The sequence below is a fragment of the Acipenser ruthenus genome, chromosome 25 (genome assembly GCF_902713425.1).
Source record: "Acipenser ruthenus chromosome 25, fAciRut3.2 maternal haplotype, whole genome shotgun sequence".
Lineage (NCBI taxonomy): Eukaryota > Metazoa > Chordata > Actinopteri > Acipenseriformes > Acipenseridae > Acipenser > Acipenser ruthenus.
The window spans coordinates 8915027-8935247 of NC_081213.1; the positions used below are offsets into that span (position 1 = coordinate 8915027).

At 48.8% G+C, this 20221-nt stretch overlaps 2 protein-coding genes across 3 annotated transcripts; one reads left to right on the forward strand and one right to left on the reverse strand.

The window, feature by feature from the left end:
• Positions 1 to 302: 302 nt before the first annotated feature.
• On the forward strand, positions 303 to 11414 carry LOC131701612 (enoyl-[acyl-carrier-protein] reductase, mitochondrial-like). The gene is made up of 8 exons (XM_059000493.1): positions 303 to 442; positions 1261 to 1392; positions 2220 to 2363; positions 3121 to 3223; positions 3678 to 3780; positions 4349 to 4422; positions 9577 to 9647; positions 10325 to 11414. Exons 1-8 carry the CDS (start codon positions 397 to 399, stop codon positions 10486 to 10488), a joined length of 837 nt encoding a protein of 278 aa, XP_058856476.1. The 5' UTR covers positions 303 to 396; the 3' UTR covers positions 10489 to 11414.
• A 138-nt stretch (positions 11415 to 11552) lies between these two features.
• Positions 11553 to 19065, reverse strand: LOC117413963 (acid sphingomyelinase-like phosphodiesterase 3b). 2 transcript variants are annotated; one of them, XM_034906664.2, is made up of 9 exons: positions 18942 to 19065; positions 17173 to 17365; positions 16354 to 16567; positions 15615 to 15712; positions 14080 to 14223; positions 13613 to 13782; positions 12339 to 12519; positions 12118 to 12251; positions 11553 to 12006 (listed from the first exon to the last, which is right to left on the reverse strand). In XM_034906664.2, exons 2-9 carry the CDS (start codon positions 17237 to 17239, stop codon positions 11644 to 11646), a joined length of 1371 nt encoding a protein of 456 aa, XP_034762555.2. In that variant the 5' UTR covers positions 17240 to 17365; positions 18942 to 19065; the 3' UTR covers positions 11553 to 11643. The 2 variants fall into 2 exon arrangements, with proteins under 2 accessions (XP_034762555.2, XP_058856314.1); XM_059000331.1 differs by having other exon boundaries at positions 17173 to 17297; positions 18942 to 19064.
• Positions 19066 to 20221: the final 1156 nt, after the last annotated feature.

The following is a 20221-nucleotide window of genomic DNA, read 5'->3' on the forward strand; positions in this document are numbered from 1 at the left end:
CATACAGCGAGTAAGAATCTGCAGTGTAGCATCTGACAGCTGCTTATTTAAAACATGCTTTCCAGTTTCATTCTCTAGAGTCGTGTTTCTTATGTGCAGGTAGAACGCAAGTGTAAGAACAGAGAGATCAATGCTGACGATACTTTGGCAAGACTGGGCTTCTGCTAGTATCTCACACAGCACTCTGAATATATCGTTAAATATAAGACTAAATAAACAGTATAGCTGCTTTTAATGTGACGTCAGTGTCATGCTCTACAAACTGGCAAAGGAATTTCAGATGGCTATACCACAGCAATATCAGGGTCTAATGCTGTACAGATTTGTCCTAATTCCTCTCCCAGGCTAGAGAGACTGGCACTCCCTGAGCTGGGCGTTTCAGACGTTCATGTAAAGATGCTGGCAGCGCCGGTGAACCCGTCAGATATAAACATGGTGCAAGGTAAGAATGGCAGCACTGTACCGCTTGATCCAAAGCTGCAGCAAACACTGCTCATCCCAGCTCAAGTGGGGTCTGCATAAAGTGCTTGTGACTGAGAGAAGGGTTCCAGGTCACTGCTGTGTAACAGAAGAGCTGGAGAGCCCAATAGGGAGCCCATGTCTTTGAATCTGTGGGGTGACCTCAACAGTAGCTTCTTATCCTTGTTTTTGTTTATGTTCTGTCGATCTTCAGAACCAGCACTTGAGTGCTGGAGCTTAGAGAGGGTGCGTTCTCAATGTGACGCCCTTAAGTGAACACTAACACTCAAGGGTGGGTTATTAATATTATTATTAGTTTATTTAGCAGACGCCTTTATCCAAGGCGACTTACAGAGACTCGGGTGTGTGAACTATGCATCAGCTGCAGAGTAACTTACAACTACGTCTCACCCGAAAGACGGAGCACAAGGAGGTTAAGTGACTTGCTCAGGGTCACACAATGAGTCAGTGACTGAGGTGGGATTTGAACCGGGGACCTCCTGATTACAAGCCCTTTTCTTTAACCACTGGACCACACAGCCTCCTTAGGGTTCAGAATAGGGTAGCTATGTTTCATTTTACACACCTCAGAGGAATGTGTGAGACACTTATTTTTCAAGTGAAGCCCGTTGTGGTTGGTGTTTCACAAATAAACCTCCCAACACCCAGCAATCAAACAGCTGTCACTATGATGTCACTGTCGAATCTGGAATGGGACCCACAATTCATCCCAGTCTTCTCTCAAATATCTAGCCTTTAAGAAACGCCAGGACTCACTCCTCACCCCCTCTTTGTCTGAAGGTACCTATGCTATCCTACCAGAGCTCCCGGCAGTGGGAGGCAACGAGGGGGTGGGGCAGGTGCTTGAAGTGGGCAGTCAGGTGACCTCGTTGAGAGCTGGTGATTGGGTGATTCCGCAAGATGCTGGACTTGGTAAGTAGCTGGTTGACACTGTCTTTTGAAATACTAGCCTGTCTGTGCTCCTGTTGCTTGACTGAACCGTGCTCCCGGGGGCTGCCTCGGAGACAGCATTACCCACCGTGCTCCCGGGGGCTGCCTCGGAGACAGCGTTATCCACTGTGCTCCCGGGGGCTGCCTCGGAGACAGCGTTACCCACTGTGCTCCCGGGGGCTGCCTCGGAGACAGCGTTACCCACCGTGCTCCTGGGGGCTGCCTCGGAGACAGTGTTACCCACCGTGCTCCCGGGGACTGGCTCGGAGACAGTGTTACCCACCGTGCTCCCGGGGACTGGCTCGGAGACAGTGTTACCCACCGTGCTCCCGGGGGCTGCCTCGGAGACAGCGTTACCCACTGTGCTCCCGGGGACTGGCTCGGAGACAGCGTTACCCACCGTGCTCCCGGGGGCTGCCTCGGAGACAGCGTTACCCACTGTGCTCCTGGGTAATATTGTGTAATGTGTAGTGCTGTGGAATCTTTACTACATTACTCAACAGCCATTAATTCAATACTCTGTAAAGCAATAGCCAGTATACCTGGAAACACAGGACCCAAGAAAAGCATTACTTTAGCTTTGCTGTATCCCGTGTTGTCAGTATCACAGAGATATAGATATATATTTAAATCATAATGCTGATTGATATTTTTATTAACACATCATGGATCATAACTCCTATGGAGGATTTTCTTAACTGTTACTTGGGATCCTTTGCCAGGTCAGGCACCCTCCTACACCAGTAAAGCCCCTGCATGGTAACCTGCACTGTGCTCAGTGGCTCTCTGACGCCCTGTGTTTGAGACAGGCACGTGGAGGACGGAGGCAGTGCTGAATGAGGGGACTCTGGCTGCGGTCCCCAGTGGCGTCCCCCTGCTGTGTGCGGCCTCGCTGAGCGTGAATCCCTGCACTGCCTTCAGGATGCTGTCCGACTTTGAGATCCTGCAGCCAGGTACCGTACCGGACATTCGCTCGCTGCTGACGGGGGAGGAGGGCGGTGTGACGGGGGAGGAGGGCCGTGTGACGGGAGGAGTCGTGAAGGAGCTGGCAGGCTCATAGGCTGTGAGAATACAAGGCATGGTGCATCTGCTTGGTGCCTCATGCAGCTTGTGGGAGTGGAGCAAGCTGCAAAGGAGCCTGTGACGAGGAAGGTGTTCATTGCCAGACCATGTAGGCTTGGAAAAGGTGAGTCTTTGAATCTTCCCTCCTGTGCTGCAAAGGTACAGATATTACCAGGTTCTCAAACCCAACTAAAGTATAGGATTGAGTCAGGACTCCTCAGTAAGAAGAGTGCTGCTTGCTATTCTGAGAGACTGTATTGGACCCCTAGTGACGGCTCACTCTAATCCAATTTGTGGAATTGTTTAACCCATCGAGTGCCATTGTCTTCATTTGAGGACAGGATACTTTGTCATTTTTTGGAGCATTTTTAACTGGCATCTTTCTACCTGTTATTTGAATTTTCCCTTTCACTATATTGTTATGATAACTTACTCTGATTTTATTAACTGCTAATGTTATATCTACATGTAATGTATCAAGTTACATAAATGCAGTGTGTGTCTGATTTTAGTTTGGTTCTTAATGGGTTCATTAACAATCTCAGGCACCATGTGTTCTGTCAGCGGATGCAGCTCTTTTACAGGCTGATTTTACTTTCTCTTTTTTTGTGTATAAACTCTCCCTGGGTCGTCTGCTCTCTTTTCCAGGGGACTGTGTGATCCAGAACGCAGCTAACAGTGGAGTGGGGCAGGCTGTCATTCAGATTGCAGCCACCAGGGGGATCCATACCATCAATATCGTCAGAGACAGGTGTGTCTCTCTGTCTCTCTCTCTCTCTCTCTCACACAGCAACTTCTGAAAATGTTTTAATTGTAAAAATACATAATCTGTGGCACTGGTCGGATTTTAGCTTTAGATGACTGTCCAAAACACGATTATCGCCGATATACAATTATCGATAATCATATTTCAGTATGATAAATATTCAAGAGTAACAAATGATTGATAATATCTTGATTAATCCGCACTGGGTTAGGAAATCCATACAAATAAGATGAACAGAAGGCTGTCTGTCCTGTATTCACACTGCAGCCTCTCAGAGAGACGGGGTTGTGTTCAGTTATCTTTACACTTGTACTATCTGTGTTTCCATGTATTTCTGCTGCCTGGTTGCCCTGCTCCTCACTGTCCACTCCTCAGTCGGTCAGCTCTGGCTGCAGGGTGTGGAGGGTCATTGTGTCCTGAGCTCTGTCCTTCTCCGCAGACCGGACCTTCATAAGCTGACCGAGCGGCTGAAGTCCCTGGGTGCAGATCACGTGATTACTGAAGACACGCTGAGGAAGCCTGAAATGAAGGAGCTGTTCAAGGTAGTGCAGTGGAGGGGAGCAGCGCTGGTCAGGGGTGGAAATGAGTGGAAAAAAGTGTAGGAGCAAGGCAGGCCAGTCCATTCTCAAGAGACAATGCAGGCATCAGTGGGGTGTGAGGGATTCCTCTGTCAGTAATTGAATAATAACTTTCAACTTAAGGATGCATTAAAAGCTAAATGATGAACCTTTGTAGCCTGTTAAAACACAAAGCATGAATCTTACTTGTTTTGCATTTCCAATGGATACAGAAGTTTCAAATGTGCAGTTTTGATAGAAACACATGTTACAGAAACTATATATAAAAACATAAAAGGGGTTCTTTTGTTAGCTATAATCACTGTACTATCCAATATAATCACTCCACAGAGCACAGCAGACTAGGCCTGGTCGTGGGTCTATCGCTTGTGTATGACTTGTTATTTCCATAGAAATCACTGAAACTGTTTAATGATAATAGGTTTTTCTTTTTTCAACGTTACTTTGATGTGAAAGAGGTTATTTTTGATTCTCCTCTCGCTGCCCTCTGCCTCCTATTAGTTCATGACTCATGTGCTTCAATTCATTGCAGAAAGTGCCTCGGCCCAGACTGGCCCTGAATTGTGTGGGAGGGAAGAGTGCTACAGAGCTGCTGAGACACTTGCAGTGAGTACATGCCTCCAAGCAGCACACCCAGCGCTCTACCAGTCTATACACCTCCGAGCAGCACACCCAGTGCTCTACCAGTCCACACGCCTCCGAGCAGCACACCCAGCGTTCTACCAGTCTATACACCTCCGAGCAGCACACCCAGCACTCTACCAGTCCATACACCTCCGAGCAGCCCACCCAGCGCTCTACCAGTCCATACACCTCCGAGCAGCACACCCAGCGCTCTACCAGTATACGCCTCCGAGCAGCACACCCAGCGCTCTACCAGTATACGCCTCCGAGCAGCACACCCAGCGCTCTACCAGTCTATACGCCTCCGAGCAGCACACCCAGCGCTCTACCAGTCTATACGCCTCCGAGCAGCACACCCAGCGCTCTACCAGCGCTCTACCAGTCCACACACCTCCGAGCAGCACACCCAGCGCTCTACCAGTCCATACACCTCCGAGCAGCACACCCAGCGCTCTACCAGTATACGCATCCGAGCAGCACACCCAGCGCTCTACCAGTCCACACACCTCCGAGCAGCACACCCAGCGCTCTACCAGTCTATACGCCTCCGAGCAGCACACCCAGCGCTCTACCAGTCCATACACCTCCGAGCAGCACACCCAGCGCTCTACCAGTATACGCATCCGAGCAGCACACCCAGCGCTCTACCAGTCCACACACCTCCGAGCAGCACACCCAGCGCTCTACCAGTCTATACGCCTCCGAGCAGCACACCCAGCGCTCTACCAGTCCACACGCCTCCGAGCAGCACACCCAGCGCTCTACCAGTCCACACACCTCCGAGCAGCACACCCAGCGCTCTACCAGTCTATACACCTCCGAGCAGCACACCCAGCGCTCTACCAGTCTATACGCCTCCGAGCAGCACACCCAGCGCTCTACCAGTCTATACACCTCCGAGCAGCCCACCCAGCGCTCTACCAGTCCATACACCTCCGAGCAGCACACCCAGCGCTCTACCAGTCTATACGCCTCCGAGCAGCACACCCAGCGCTCTACCAGTCTATACGCCTCCGAGCAGCCCACCCAGCACTCTACCAGTCCACACACCTCCGAGCAGCACACCCAGCGCTCTACCAGTCCATACACCTCCGAGCAGCACACCCCAGCGCTCTACCAGTATACGCATCCGAGCAGCACACCCAGCGCTCTACCAGTCCACACACCTCCGAGCAGCACACCCAGCGCTCTACCAGTCTATACACCTCCGAGCAGCACACCCAGCGCTCTACCAGTCCATACACCTCCGAGCAGCACACCCAGCGCTCTACCAGTCTATACGCCTCCGAGCAGCCCACCCAGCGCTCTACCAGTCCACACACCTCCGAGCAGCACACCCAGCGCTCTACCAGTCCATACACCTCCGAGCAGCACACCCAGCGCTCTACCAGTATACGCATCCGAGCAGCACACCCAGCGCTCTACCAGTCCACACACCTCCGAGCAGCACACCCAGCGCTCTACCAGTCTATACACCTCCGAGCAGCACACCCAGCGCTCTACCAGTCCACACGCCTCCGAGCAGCACACCCAGCGCTCTACCAGTCCACACACCTCCGAGCAGCACACCCAGCGCTCTACCAGTCCACACACCTCCGAGCAGCACACCCAGCGCTCTACCAGTCCATACACCTCCGAGCAGCACACCCAGCGCTCTACCAGTATACGCATCCGAGCAGCACACCCAGCGCTCTACCAGTCCACACACCTCCGAGCAGCACACCCAGCGCTCTACCAGTCTATACACCTCCGAGCAGCACACCCAGCGCTCTACCAGTCCACACGCCTCCGAGCAGCACACCCAGCGCTCTACCAGTCCACACACCTCCGAGCAGCACACCCAGCGCTCTACCAGCCTATACACCTCCGAGCAGCCCACCCAGCGCTCTACCAGTCCATACACCTCCGAGCAGCACACCCAGCGCTCTACCAGTATACGCATCCGAGCAGCACACCCAGCGCTCTACCAGTCCACACACCTCCGAGCAGCACACCCAGCGCTCTACCAGTCTATACGCCTCCGAGCAGCACACCCAGCGCTCTACCAGTCCACACGCCTCCGAGCAGCACACCCAGCGCTCTACCAGTCCACACACCTCCGAGCAGCACACCCAGCGCTCTACCAGTCTATACACCTCCGAGCAGCACACCCAGCGCTCTACCAGTCTATACGCCTCCGAGCAGCACACCCAGCGCTCTACCAGTCTATACACCTCCGAGCAGCCCACCCAGCGCTCTACCAGTCCATACGCCTCCGAGCAGCACACCCAGCGCTCTACCAGTCCATACGCCTCCGAGCAGCACACCCAGCGCTCTACCAGTCCACACGCCTCCGAGCAGCACACCCAGCGCTCTACCAGTCTATACACCTCCGAGCAGCACACCCAGCGCTCTACCAGTCTATACACCTCCGAGCAGCACACCCAGCGCTCTACCAGTCTATACGCCTCCGAGCAGCACACCCAGCGCTCTACCAGCCTATACACCTCCGAGCAGCCCACCCAGCGCTCTACCAGTCCATACACCTCCGAGCAGCACACCCAGCGCTCTACCAGTCTATACACCTCCGAGCAGCACACCCAGCGCTCTACCAGTCTATACGCCTCCGAGCAGCACACCCAGCGCTCTACCAGTCCATACGCCTCCGAGCAGCACACCCAGCGCTCTACCAGTCCATACACCTCCGAGCAGCACACCCAGCGCTCTACCAGTCCACACACCTCCGAGCAGCACACCCAGCGCTCTACCAGTCTATACGCCTCCGAGCAGCACACCCAGCGCTCTACCAGTCTATACGCCTCCGAGCAGCACACCCAGCGCTCTACCAGTCTATACGCCTCCGAGCAGCCCACCCAGCACTCTACCAGTCCACACACCTCCGAGCAGCACACCCAGCGCTCTACCAGTCCATACACCTCCGAGCAGCACACCCAGCGCTCTACCAGTATACGCATCCGAGCAGCACACCCAGCGCTCTACCAGTCCACACACCTCCGAGCAGCACACCCAGCGCTCCACCAGTCTATACACCTCCGAGCAGCACACCCAGCGCTCTACCAGTCCACACGCCTCCGAGCAGCACACCCAGCGCTCTACCAGTCCACACACCTCCGAGCAGCACACCCAGCGCTCTACCAGCCTATACACCTCCGAGCAGCCCACCCAGCGCTCTACCAGTCCATACACCTCCGAGCAGCACACCCAGCGCTCTACCAGTCTATACGCCTCCGAGCAGCACACCCAGCGCTCTACCAGTCTATACGCCTCCGAGCAGCCCACCCAGCGCTCTACCAGTCCACACACCTCCGAGCAGCACACCCAGCGCTCTACCAGTCCATACACCTCCGAGCAGCACACCCAGCGCTCTACCAGTATACGCATCCGAGCAGCACACCCAGCGCTCTACCAGTCCACACACCTCCGAGCAGCGCTCTACCAGTCCACACACCTCCGAGCAGCACACCCAGCGCTCTACCAGTCTATACGCCTCCGAGCAGCACACCCAGCGCTCTACCAGTCCACACGCCTCCGAGCAGCACACCCAGCGCTCTACCAGTCCACACACCTCCGAGCAGCACACCCAGCGCTCTACCAGTCTATACACCTCCGAGCAGCACACCCAGCGCTCTACCAGTCTATACGCCTCCGAGCAGCACACCCAGCGCTCTACCAGTCTATACACCTCCGAGCAGCCCACCCAGCGCTCTACCAGTCCATACACCTCCGAGCAGCACACCCAGCGCTCTACCAGTCCATACGCCTCCGAGCAGCACACCCAGCGCTCTACCAGTCCACACGCCTCCGAGCAGCACACCCAGCGCTCTACCAGTCTATACACCTCCGAGCAGCACACCCAGCGCTCTACCAGTCTATACGCCTCCGAGCAGCACACCCAGCGCTCTACCAGCCTATACACCTCCGAGCAGCCCACCCAGCGCTCTACCAGTCCATACACCTCCGAGCAGCACACCCAGCGCTCTACCAGTCTATACACCTCCGAGCAGCACACCCAGCGCTCTACCAGTCTATACGCCTCCGAGCAGCACACCCAGCGCTCTACCAGTCCATACGCCTCCGAGCAGCACACCCAGCGCTCTACCAGTCCATACACCTCCGAGCAGCACACCCAGCGCTCTACCAGTCCACACACCTCCGAGCAGCACACCCAGCGCTCTACCAGTCTATACGCCTCCGAGCAGCACACCCAGCGCTCTACCAGTCCACACGCCTCCGAGCAGCACACCCAGCGCTCTACCAGTCCACACACCTCCGAGCAGCACACCCAGCGCTCTACCAGTCTATACACCTCCGAGCAGCACACCCAGCGCTCTACCAGTCTATACGCCTCCGAGCAGCACACCCAGCGCTCTACCAGTCTATACGCCTCCGAGCAGCCCACCCAGCGCTCTACCAGTCCATACACCTCCGAGCAGCACACCCAGCGCTCTACCAGTCTATACATCTCCGAGCAGCACACCCAGCGCTCTACCAGTCTATACGCCTCCGAGCAGCACACCCAGCGCTCTACCAGTCTATACACCTCCGAGCAGCCCACCCAGCGCTCTACCAGTCCACACACCTCCGAGCAGCACACCCAGCGCTCTACCAGTCCATACACCTCCGAGCAGCACACCCAGCGCTCTACCAGTATACGCATCCGAGCAGCACACCCAGCGCTCTACCAGTCCACACACCTCCGAGCAGCACACCCAGCGCTCTACCAGTCTATACACCTCCGAGCAGCACACCCAGCGCTCTACCAGTCCACACGCCTCCGAGCAGCACACCCAGCGCTCTACCAGTCCACACACCTCCGAGCAGCACACCCAGCGCTCTACCAGTCTATACACCTCCGAGCAGCACACCCAGCGCTCTACCAGTCTATACACCTCCGAGCAGCACACCCAGCGCTCTACCAGTCTATACGCCTCCGAGCAGCACACCCAGCGCTCTACCAGTCTATACACCTCCGAGCAGCACACCCAGCGCTCTACCAGTCTATACACCTCCGAGCAGCACACCCAGCGCTCTACCAGTCTATACACCTCCGAGCAGCCCACCCAGCGCTCTACCAGTCCACAGGCTGGCTGTGGGGCTCTGCAGTGAGGGCTGACCTGTGACTTGTCGTCTGCAGAGTGCCCTGATCTTCAAGGATGTGAAGCTGAGGGGGTTCTGGGTGACCCAGTGGAAGAGAGACCATGCACACGGTGAGGATGACAGCTTCTGTTTCAATAACCCCACTAAGGGTGCTTACCAGTTTTGCATGTAGATCTTGTTACTGACGGCTCTAATATATAATTTCCAGCCGTGGCAACGGATGAATGTCACTGACATGCTTGTTTATTTTATACATCATTTAAAGTAGATATTCTGGACAGAATGCTAAGAAAATGTCAATTTCACTTACATGCCACTTTTTCCACAGGCAGCTTATTTCCACAGAATTGTGTGCTTTGTTTTTTTTTTCCACCACCTGTGACATGTTTAGATCTTTTTATACTTTTAGCTAATACTTTAGGCCAACTATTTTCTAAGGACTCCCAATACACAAGCAGCTGATCTGATCAAACTGAACCCTGGTAAGACACAGCTTGCTTTTTTTTAGAGCATTTTACAGCACCAGGGAATAGGCTGATACAGTCCAGGATAATTTCCCCAGTGCATAAAAAAATTCAGCTGTGGTTTATCTGGCAGGGCAAATCAATCACTAATAAATGTTATTACACTATGTTAAATCTGCAGCAGGTTTCAAAGATCTCCCTTGCAAAAGACTATAATGGGACTCTCTAGATAATAATAAACTACATACTAAGTGATGACCTGCAGTGTCTGTCCCCCGTCACGCTGCATGCAGTTCTCTGATACCGGCTCCTGTGTCCTGCAGACAGACAGAAGGTGCAGGCGATGATTTCTGCGCTGTGTCAGCTGTTTCTCCAGGGCAAACTGAGCGCTCCGGCCAGCACAGAGGTCCCGTTCCGGGATTACCAGACTGCTGTCCAGGACTCCATGAAGCCCTTTGTGTCCGCCAAGCAGATCCTGGTCATGTGACCAGCTGTGAGGTCAAGCTGGGCACCTGAATGTAGCATCACTTTCCATTTTTCAAACTGGCATTTCAACAAATGATTCACAGGTCCTGTTATCTAAACATGATGGAATACCTTCTGTGAACTCAGTAAAGCTGTTGGAGACTCTGATAAGGCTTTGGCATCATGAACTGAGAATCCAAACCTACATTGTCAAATGCCAAGGCAGGCAGTGAAGACCCAGGCAGGCTACAGCAGTCGGATTCAGTATGTTTAGAAAGTCTTTGGACTATGTTAAGAAATACTAAAGGAAACTAAAATTCAGTGCCAAATGTTTCAACTAGTGTTTAATAGTGAATATAAAATATATCATTAAACTTCAGAATGCAGTCATTTTATAAATTGGGATTTCATGAATGCAGTTCATAGTGTCGTTATGTATTTTATTTTTTATCACACAAGTAGTCTGGTTTTCGGTGTTGGGATTTTGACAAGTGTCCAGAGTTGCTGTGATAAATCACTGGCGTTTTAGAGGGATGTATTTGTTTGAGATGGGTATTCTATTGAAACATCCTGAAACCTCAATTAAGCAACAGCTTACATTTGTTGTAAATTAGTAATGTTTCAATAAACCACCTAATTTGGTTTAAAAACCAATCCATTCTTCTAAGTGTGATTTATTTTAGACACTAAATAAACACAGAAAATCAGACACCCTACAGATATGTGAGACACTTCTTCACACAGAGAGTGGGGAGGGGATGGAATGGGTTTCCTGGTCATGGTGTTGAGGCTGAATCACTTGGATCCTTTTTTTATTGACAAATTCATTCATTAACACGTCACGCGGGACCTATTTAAAGTTTGAAGTTAAATGTCATGAAAGGTCATGAAAGCATCATGTGATTTCCTTGGAAATCGGGAAATACTAAAAATGAGCAGGGCACTAGGAATCTTAAAAAAAAACCCAAATCAGAAACGCTCCAGCTAGCGCCCTCGTCAGCTCATTCAGGGACTGTGTGCTGCTGAAGGGACTAGTCCATACGTTAGTCAACTACATAATCAAGAACTTGAGACAGGAGTCACAGAAAAGAACAGGTCTGCATTCAAGGACAGGTTTAATAAATGATTAGCTGCACATCTCTGTTACAAAGCAGACAGCACTAAGATACAGCCTTAGTTACATCATCGGATTCCATGACAGCGTGGCCGGCAGCAGCAGTAAAACCGGCGCTAGAGAGAGGAGAGCGACGCCCTCTGTGACGACGCAGCTCTCGTACCTGGCGAAGTCCACCTCGCGGATCGCACACACGTGGTTCGTGCGACAGGCCGAGTCGCAGTGCGAGAGGTCGTAGTTCACAGAGTTGAAGCGGTAATATCGCTGCAGGGCACAGTCATCCGTCTCGATCTGTCGCAGCACCCCGTGCATGGAGCGTGCCGAGGCGTCGGGCACGCGGAAGGATTCGGTGAGCCGGTACTCCTTTTCCCAGCGTGGGCCCGCCAGGTTGGCGTGAGTCAGGTTCAGGTAGTAGGTCACCATGTCCTGGAAATGGGGAAACGAATGGGGGTGGGGGGTTACCTTCATATAAACCAGGTTGGAATCAGTAGAACACTGTATTTGCTTGCACAGAGCTGCAGGTTGACAGGACTGTACCTTCACGAGCAAGGTGGTGCGGTCGTACTCGAAGACTCGGATGCCAGGGTTGTTGGCCCCGTTCTCCACTCCCGGGAGTGTAGTTTTCCAGGGGGTTATTCCAGGAGCCAGGAACATTGTGCTGATCGGAGACCCTAAACACAGAGAGAGATCAAACGTGAAGTGCTTTCCCTGCATTAGAAATATATATGGAATTGTTCTGTAAAAAGAGTGTGGCCCACCGGAGCTGTCGTAGAACATGTGGAAGCTGTCTGTGTGCTGATGCCCGAAGAACTGCCCTGCGATGACGGGGTGGTGCTTCCGGACGATCTCAATGTAGCGCTCGTTGAAGTGCCGAGTGAACCAGGACGTGTGACGCTTCTTCTCAAAGAATCCAGGAGGAACGTGTCCGATGATGTAAACCTGTTCAGCAGCCAAGACTTTATCAAGGGACCTAATATTCACATGCTCTGCTTCCCTTGAGAAAGGGAGGCTGTTAATGGCCAAATCAGTACAGCTGATCCTGGGGTTTATTTGAAAGTGATTGTAGTTAACAAAATATGTCCACACATCTAACCCATTTTGTTCTTCCATAGCTCTCAAATCATAAGTAATACAGGGCCTTCAAGATAGAACAAATAGGCTGCACACTTTCTCACCCACGTATCATTCATTTCAATTCTTGTTTATTTTTTATCACATCCTTGTAACTTCTTATTAACAAGCCAGAGCTCAGCAATACATGTGTTTCTAAAGACCACTAGAAGCAGCCTCTCTGGTGAGTTCCACACAAGGGCTTTAGGCAGCATCAATGTGAGACTAGTCTTAGCCAGACAGCCGGGACGCTGGGGTGTGCCGCTACTCCTACTGTCTGAGTAATTACCTTTAAGAAGTATTTGTCATTGAATAAATCCATTCATTAATGTGTTTATTTCAAAGCAAGAAAAGTTGGCCTTCCATCGTCTTTACAACTGAGTACCAAGCAACAGCAATTAACTTCTGTGCTGAGTGGTTTAAAAGCCAACTGGAAGTGAATTTCCTCTCATCCTGGGTGCTGATGTTTTTACTGCTGTACCGAGGCTGCAAAACTGACAATGAGACTATGCAGCAAAACTAGCAAGTGCAACTGATTGGTCATGTAAATGTGACCCTTCCTTAACCCTAACTCAACTGGAAACTGGGATACGCATTTCTTTAATCGCGGTTACATCTTGCCCAGGACTACAAATCCCACAATTAACTGCAGAGACGAGGCACTTCTAAGGGGAGTGAAATAAATGATTTCATATCAAAAGTAAGAAAGGGAAGACAAAGATATAAATGACTTTGTTATTTTGATCACGACAGGTTGTATATTAAATAATGCTCAGATTGTTGTTGATTGAAACTCGATAATTGTACAAACAAGGGAAAGTAATAGCTAACACCTTCCGATTTCTTAAAGGTGATTACTCTAAGAATGCGAGTATGGGCACAGCATTCCCTCACACAGGAAGAACTGTTAGCTGGTCATCACCTTCTCCTTGCTTGCCGCTGCACTGGTCAGCTCCTGCTCCAGCCACTTGAACTGGTCAGCGGGGTCCGGGAGGTCCATGGTCAGCTTGTTCTGGTTGTAGTAGAGGTTTGTGTTCAGAACAATCACGCGCTGGCCAGACTTGTTCAGCAGCCTCTCAGTGTAGTACGCACCTGACAGGAAAGAGGCTTGATTTTTAACCTTTTCAGAACCCTGCGCATTGTATTGTGTCTACCAATAGACCTGGGCATGCCCTAGATTTCAGACAGTAGCACTGTGGAGCAAACTATGCACAGGCGCTTTGTAAAGCCCACTGTCTTCCCCATGTAGTGTGACAGATAGAAAAAGTTTGTACAAGTGTACACATTTTGCACAGTATTTAAGCAACAGAAATGATTTTAACTCTGATCCAAAGGAAGGTAAGGGGTCCCCGTCCCTCCTCTCCTCTCCTCTCCTCTCCTCTCCGGTACCTTTTCTGAATGTGTCTATGGAGCTGCTGTCCAGCCAGCGACCCCACAGCTCCGCAGTCCTGAGGTATCCAGAGTTCTCTTCAGCGGGTAGCTGGCTCTTGGGATGAAAATCGTGGTTCCCCATCGCAGAGTACACTTTGGTGTCTGGAACACAGAAACAGGCAGTCAGTGTGAATCTCGAGTTGTGTTTCCACTGTCCTGCTCTTGAAAGCGTTCTCCGTGGGCACTGTACTGCTCTCCTCCCTCTACGGCCTCCAAAGGAGAATTTTTGTTATTTACTCGCATCCCAATGCATTCTTTTTACCTGTCGGTGTCTTGCAGGACTGCAAGAACCAGGATGCTTAGCAAATGTGAAATAAAACTGAACTGGAGCTGATAATGGTCCCCTCTGACTACCTTTTGACCCAAAAGGAGTAAATACACAGTCTGGTTAGTCCAGTAAAACAGTGTGAAGGGTGACCAGGGGGATTAGGGTAGTCATAAAGCATCACTATATTTTTTGATTGAATCAGACCCCAGGCTTGTCGCCCGCCCCCTGAAAAACACGACAACAGGCACAGTAAAAGAAGCTTTCTTGCTCAATTAAAACAGACAGGCCTGATCACTACAATAAAGAAGAGCCGTAAAGATAACAAAGCTATGTTCAAAACTGGAATCAGTTAGAACTGGTTTAAGAGGGCAGCAGTGTGGAGTAGTGGTTAGGGCTCTGGACTTGACTGGAGGGTCGTGGTTCAATCCCAGGTGGGGGACACGGGTGCTCTGTACCCTTGAGCAAAGTACTTTACCTAGATTGCTCCAGTAAAAACCCAACTGTATAAATGGGTAATTGTATGCAAAAATAATGTAATTGTACGTAAAAATAATGTGTTATCTTGTAACAATTGTAAGTCACCCTGGATAAGGGCGTCTGCTAAGAAATAAATAATAATAAAAGCCTCGTGTAGGGTAATAAAAATAGTTTAGAGAAATAAAAATGAGTTTGCTATTATTAGTCAGGGATGTTAGCAGTATGTGATTGGTGTATGTTAATAAAGGATTGCTTGCTTCCAGTGTAATTAGAACTGTAAAGCAGAAATTCTGTGTGATCTTCAGTGCCATTGAGGATCACCAAGTACTTTGAGTTTCACTGTACTGTGATGCTGTTAGACTTCTGCCTTCTGTGTATTAAACTACTTTTGGCGAGAAACATTACCTACAAGACCTTATTGAGTTCTTTGATCACGGTAACATCACCTACACCTATAAAGTGTTTCTCTGTACAGGAAAAAACATTCCAGGTTCGCTCTTGTTCAAAACTAACGTTTTATTTTCTTCTGATGCTGTTTCATTTGTCCGTCTTATCCAGTTTAGCATCACTAGTTCAATGTGTATCTGTAAATACAGCTTGCATTCAAATGAGGTCTACACACAGTAACAGAAAGTCACCCTAACGGGCATGAAAGAAAGTTGAACTGTCATGATGATTGGTTTAGGGTACGCAGACTGCGTGCTTGCCTATGCTTGGCGGCGGACCTGCCCACCCCTCCCTGTTTTACCTGGAAACACCTCCTGCAGGATGTGAGTGACGTTAGCAATGATCTGCAACACTGCCTCCTCTCCCAGCTGCTCGTTAGGCACATGTGGAGTGTCATCACTACAACAAACACACACATTGGGGACAGAGTAAGAAGGGGAAGCAAAGCACTTTACAACTAGAACCCCCTTCTCCCTGTGACCTGCCTGTATTCTGAGCTGCTACCACCATAGCAGGGCCCATATGTATGCTTTGTACTGCACAGCATCTGGGTCACAGCAGATGATCTACCTAAATGCAAACAGATAAGGATGGGGTGCCCCAGTCGCTTACTTTGTAAAGACATACGGCATGGAGCGTGTGTGCAATTGGGAGCTTAGTCACATTCAGTTGTCCATCTTGGCTGGGATCCTTGTGCTCTGACAGGGTTGGGTTCTTCTCACCACGCCACAGTGACCTCTACTGGTCAGGCTCCGGTAGAGCTCATCAAATTGCAATGAAACATCACATGCACTTTAGAACCTGACCAAGTTCTCCATGAGCTTTGGTCTCTTATTGGTCTGGACACTGAAGACTATTGGCCATGTTTTGAAGCAAAAGCAAAGCATTTTTTTTAGTGTTTTTAAAACAACTTTAAAATTGCATTGGTTTCAAATGTATCAAGAAACCACTCAATAGGGGAAGGTTGGTTAACCCCTTCTAGAAGATTACCATAGTTAAAGCATAGCTAAGTGTAACGCATGCACAGTGAAAGCCCGTACCCAGTCCACAGGATGAAGTCGGGGTCGGGCAGGATGTGTCTCATGGTGTAGATGGAGGAGATGATCAGATCCCAGGGGGAGTCGCACAGGTAATCACCCCAGCGACCGGCATTGTGAACAGCCTGAGAGCCGCTGGACGGACAGACAGACTTGGGGTCACTGGACATCTTGTACTGCGGGTCCCAGTGAAGGTCAGTGATGTGCCAGAAGTGGCCTGCAAGACAAGAAAGCAGTTTCATAATGAATGTATCCATTTATCACCCCTCCAGGCACGTCCAGCACCTTGTAGAGTCTGTGTCACGTTTTCTCAAGGCTTGGCCCAATTCAATGCTCAGTACAAGTCTTATTAAAGTGGCCTCGCTTATTAACGTTTACTAAGGTAAATGTGCACTGTAATTCATCCATGATTTAATATACTTTACCACCTCTCTTGCCTATGCTTTATCATGCATTCACTATGCTTTATGCTGTGCTTTTACTGTGGAGAACTTTTATAAGGGCAGACAGTGCTCATTTTCCTAATGCTGAATTTCTGACCTGTGTAGTATCCTGTTGTGTGTATGGTCTATAATCCTCAGTTCCTGCTTCGATAATTAGTAACCAAGTTTACTGATCAGTGTCTTTAGTGACTTGAGGTGATTAGTTAGTGATCCTGGTAAATAATGATCAAAGACCACACGACAATAGAGAGTGACAGAGAACACAGAACGGGATAATGAACAGAGAAGACATGAAATATTAGGAAAGTGTATCTTCAGATAAAATAATACAATCACTTGCAGAAAGGAGAACGCTGACACAACACAGAAATGGACTCACCTGACAAGGCCTGGGCTCCACAGCTGCTGAGCAGAAGGCACAGGACAATAGCTGATGTGAGAGACATTGGGGTCCTGAAACGCAGTGTTATACACCAGACTGCACACTGGGGCCACAGCTGAGTTCTGAGAAGACGGAAATGCACCTCTGATCAATGTTCTCCCTAACGAGAAATGAAGGTGTGGCACACTCCCTGGTATGATATGAGATAAGGGAAGTTCATCGTCAAAGCTTTAAAACCATTGCACAACAAAAAGACGGAATATATGTATTACTTCACCAGAGATAAACACATACACCTCTGTAAAGCCAAGTTAATTAAGTGGAGATAGACTCTTAGGACAGAGGGAAGGAGACGCTTCTTCACACAGAGAGAGCGGTGAGGCTATGGAATGGGTTACCTAGTCATGTTGTTGAGGCAGAATCACTGGGATCCTTAATCTTTTTGTATACAGATGTTATAAAATAATGTTTTCAAACTTTCAGGGAATGCATTATTCCAATGCATTCAAATTGGAGATTTTGACAACTTTCAAAAAGCAACTACTTGTTTTTTTCTGATATAAAAATGTCTTCAAACTGAGCATATTGAACATACAGAGACTAACGATGAAAATAGTCAAATAAAAAAGGGGAGGGGTCACCAGGCTCGATGTCCAACTAGCAGACCTGTCAACACTGAGTTTTCAAAATAAGGGAGCTTTTATAACCCGAAATCTTAGTGCCTGAATTGAAGTGAATACCTACATGAGACAAAGGCACACAGCTACTCCACTTTATTACTTGGTAAAATGATAGACTGTGATACGGTGCTTTTAAAAAGGAACAATATCAGACAGAAAAACAACCATGGCATGCTTCACAATTCAACTCTCTCTTGGCCCCTGTTCTTATTATATTGTAGGTGTCTGTTGTTGATTTTGCACGACACCAAAGCCTACACAGCTGGCGTTGTTACTTTCTTCACAACAAACCTAGAGGCTGAGTTTGGTACTGCACATTGACCATTATTATTATTTATTTCTTAGCAGACGCCCTTATCCAGGGTGACTTACAATCGTAAGCAAATACATTTCAAGTGTTAGACCATCAAAGGACGAGCTGCAGCACCTACTTTATAACAAAAAAAACAAACTATGAACAGGCTAAAATACACAAGTGCGTGGTGTTGCAACGATATTCATTACACAACAGCGTGCTGTTGCAACGATATTCATTACACAACAGCGTGCTGTTGCAACGATATTCATTACACTGCACATATGTGGCGGGTCAATACGAGTCAGTAATGTCAACATGTTCTATTTTAAATGAACACACTATTGCTGTATATAAACAGGAGGCTGTGTGGTCCAGTGGTTAAAGAAAATGGCTTGTAACCAGAAGGTCCCCGATTCAAATCCCACCTCAGCCGCTAACTCATTGTGTGACCCTGAGCAAGTCACTTAACCTCCTTGTGCTCCGTCTTTCGGGTGAGATGTAATTGTAAGTGACTCTGCAGCTGATGCATAGTTCACACACCCGAGTCTCTGTAAGTCGCCTTGGATAAAGGCGTCTGCTAAATAAACAAATAATAATAATAATAAACACATGTAATCAATCTGAATTTCTAAAGCAATGTTGATGCTGAAAGAAACGCTTTCACTATGTGTGTGAGACTTTTAGACTTCCCTGCAGAATGCTTTGTTGTAACATTTTCAATGTGTGAGTCTAGGAACATGTCTACATATTTGCTGAACTAGTCACAAGCTGTAAAGGTCTCTGCATACCGTGTGTAACTGTCTTGATCCACGTTTGTCCTTTGGCAGCGACAGATGTTATTGAAGCGCTGGTTTTCGGAGGGATGTGAAGTTGGTTGTCTATTGCCGAGTGCCGATTGCTTCTTCTTTTTAGGGTATGTTGGCACATGCCATCTAAATGGAGATCATGAGCGCCCTCTATCTTTCTATATGTATATTTATTTCTCCCCGTATATTTTCTCCCGTTTCTTATGCTTTTTAGAAATTTGACTATACATTTCTCTTTCTCCATTTGTTTTCTCTCCCTTCTCCCTTCAAAACGTACTAACCCACAATTTAATTTCCTAAAATACTCGAGTGACATGGAATCCAGGCCATCAGAATAGTTTTATCATTTTTATAATTAGTATGCAATGTCTGAATAATGTCATATATAATATCTATCATATCTCCTGTTTCCGATTCTCATGCCTGTATCGAGCTTAGAGAATCTGTAAAAATCACAATATCCATTTCTTTATATTCCTTTATTTTGTCTATGGCCATAAGTATTGCCATCAACTCTGCAGTACATACTGGTACATTTTTTGATAATCTTCCCCTTTTTCAAATTTGTGTATATAGTCAGCATATCCTGTTTTCCCACATTTAGTGATTGCCGATATATGCATCATACACATGGGAGGGGTCATACGCAAAAAACAATCTATCATATAGTAATAGAGGTATCCCCTCAACTCAACAACGCACGACCAACATCCCAGTAAACACAGACACAATGAAGCGTTCTTAGCTTTGCAAACCGGTAAGTTAGTGATGAGCAGATGTGTCAGCCGCACGAAGAGCACAGCGTGTGGTTTTCACTAACTCTACTGTGCAGAATAAATTATATTTCTATGTGTAAATATCAGGACTTTCTTCCTATGCATCGGGATGCAGGACATTTGCTAGGAAATCGGGACTGTCCCGACCATATAGGGACTGTTGACATGTATGTAGATCAGACCCGTTTAAGAACAGTAGTTTTAGCCACCTCAAGAAAGTATTAGCCATCCGAGGAAAGTGACTAATTATACATTACAAAGTGTTTTTGTTATTTATAAAACATTTTACAGATAACACATATATTAAGCTGATATTTTTAACATGGGCTTCAATATGGCAACCTTCTAAAATATCTACAAAAAAGAAATAAACACAAAATATAACGCCTACACCTTTGAATGGGTTACATTTATACTGTATTTCTAGTTCCCTTAATAGGTATGGACGCCCGTGTCAATTTATCATCGCAAAGTCTGCAAGCTGAA

What these genes read in the sequence shown, in the direction of transcription:
- LOC117413963 (XM_034906664.2), bottom strand. Translation starts at nt 17,239, where the DNA reads ATGTCTCTCACATCAGCTATTGTCCTGTGCCTTCTGCTCAGCAGCTGT. An exon ending in TGGAGCCCAGGCCTTGTCAG is followed by an intron (nt 16,568 to 17,172) that starts GTGAGTCCATTT and finishes CTTGTCTTGCAG; the next exon opens with GCCACTTCTGGCACATCACT. An exon ending in CCTGCAGGAGGTGTTTCCAG is followed by an intron (nt 14,224 to 15,614) that starts GTAAAACAGGGA and finishes TCTGTGTTCCAG; the next exon opens with ACACCAAAGTGTACTCTGCG.
- LOC131701612 (XM_059000493.1), top strand. Translation starts at nt 397, where the DNA reads ATGCTGGCAGCGCCGGTGAACCCGTCAGATATAAACATGGTGCAAG. An exon ending in AGATATAAACATGGTGCAAG is followed by an intron (nt 443 to 1,260) that starts GTAAGAATGGCA and finishes CTTTGTCTGAAG; the next exon opens with GTACCTATGCTATCCTACCA. An exon ending in TCCGCAAGATGCTGGACTTG is followed by an intron (nt 1,393 to 2,219) that starts GTAAGTAGCTGG and finishes TGTTTGAGACAG; the next exon opens with GCACGTGGAGGACGGAGGCA.